We start from the raw sequence: 1,605 nt of genomic DNA on the forward strand, positions 1-1,605 counted from the left end.
ATTGTTTATTTGGAAACGTGTTATCTTCCCTGCTCCACAGGACTAGCCTACGCTATGCTGGCTGCGGTGCCTCCTGTTTATGGTCTGTACTCCTCCTTCTACCCGGTCCTGCTGTACACCTTCTTTGGCACGTCCAGACACATATCAGTAGGTGAGAGAGCCGTCTCTGTCCTGACCTCATGGCCCTGTGTGACCGGCTCTGCCCACGTACAGTTACAATATGCTCGTCATTGTTCCATAAGCTCCGCCCTCTTATGTACTCCCCGCCCCCAAAACACACACAGCAGAAAATTTCATGTTCTGTACAGAGGAGAGAAATTAAAGGTGCCGTCGCCACGGTGATGCCCCGACCTAAATATTTATCAAAATATTTATTTATTGTTTGAAATCGATCCAAACAGACACACCCTGACACGGTCTGACGTCTCCTTTCAGTTGGTGTTAAGGTTCTCGCCAAGAAAGAAGATTTTAAATAAGATGTATAAGAAGAAAGTGATTGTATATGAAGGAAACTGCTGCTTCCTGGATGTGGCACTGATTGCTAGCTTCTTCATTTTCCAGCGTGATGTTCGTTTGGAATAAAGAAACCATGGAAGCTGCTCCTGTTTCACTGCAGCTGTGTGCTCGGCCACGGCTGCTTCCTCACGTCTAACAGTATTCCCAGTAATGCTTTGCTGCCTATTATGAGGATAGGAAACTATAGCTGATTTGTTTCCAGCCTGACTCTCCTGACATTGTCCAGAATTTGTCTCTCATTGGCTCCCCCTCTGTTCCTCATGTCTGCTTTCAAAAGATGGTGACATTCAGACGCACCGAGCTGTTTTCTTTTCTCGCTTGCTTTTTGAGAGAAAAGACAAGATGATGTCATTTTTACATGGTTGAGCTTTTTATAGATTTCTTAATCCACATTAATGGTGTCACATCCAAGTCTTGCAGGCGACGAGTCACTTTCCACAGCTGTGTCTGTAGTGACTGTGAGGTGCACTGGGTTACACAGTGATTCAGATTATGAGATGAAAGGTGTGGAGGAAATGTTTGGATGTGTGCTAACTGTGTGCTTAGCTTTCACGGGAGGATTGTGACATTTCAGCGACCTCACCCTGTGACAGCTTCCTTTCCTTGAAATGGGTCCAAGTCTCAAATGCCAGCTGTGACCTATGAGTCCCTCTGACTGTTGGACCCAATGAAGCACCTCGCAGACAGGAAGTGTTCCTGTAAAACTGTCACATGGTGAGGAAACGACACGTCACATTATGGCAGAATAAGACACAGATGAGCCTGTCATCAGACAGCACACACTTGATGAACAGCACCAAAGTGCTGCAGTGATGTTTGGTTTAGTGCAACTGTGTGTGGCAGAGGGTTTCCTGAAAAAGAACAGGTGCGATAAAAACATTACGTTTCATTTTGTTAAAGCCAACTGTGCTTTTACTAAACCTTCGTGGTCCTCTGTGTATGTGCGATGGTTTGGATATTTCTCTGTGAAGAACAGAAAGAGCTGAAAGAGCTCCGTGCTCCCACAGACTAAACCCAGCATCCTTTCAGACACAGTGCTTCATGTCTCTCACACTTTGCATAGTGAGATTCAGTTTCTGCCTTCCAGAC

The 1,605-nt window shown here is 45.6% G+C and overlaps 1 protein-coding gene across 1 annotated transcript in view; it reads left to right on the top strand.

Moving 5' to 3' along the window:
- LOC102194043 (prestin) overlaps positions 1–1,605 on the top strand; it is an 11,932-nt gene that overhangs the window by 1,590 nt on the left and 8,737 nt on the right. The window contains exon 2 of the mRNA XM_013908067.1: positions 27–151. Within this exon, the coding sequence (XP_013763521.1) occupies positions 27–151 (125 nt within the window). The remainder of the gene's footprint in view (positions 1–26; positions 152–1,605) is intronic.

Source organism: Pundamilia nyererei, unplaced genomic scaffold (assembly GCF_000239375.1).
Source record: "Pundamilia nyererei isolate P.nyererei 1_Seehausen unplaced genomic scaffold, PunNye1.0 scaffold01049, whole genome shotgun sequence".
Taxonomy (NCBI): domain Eukaryota; kingdom Metazoa; phylum Chordata; class Actinopteri; order Cichliformes; family Cichlidae; genus Pundamilia; species Pundamilia nyererei.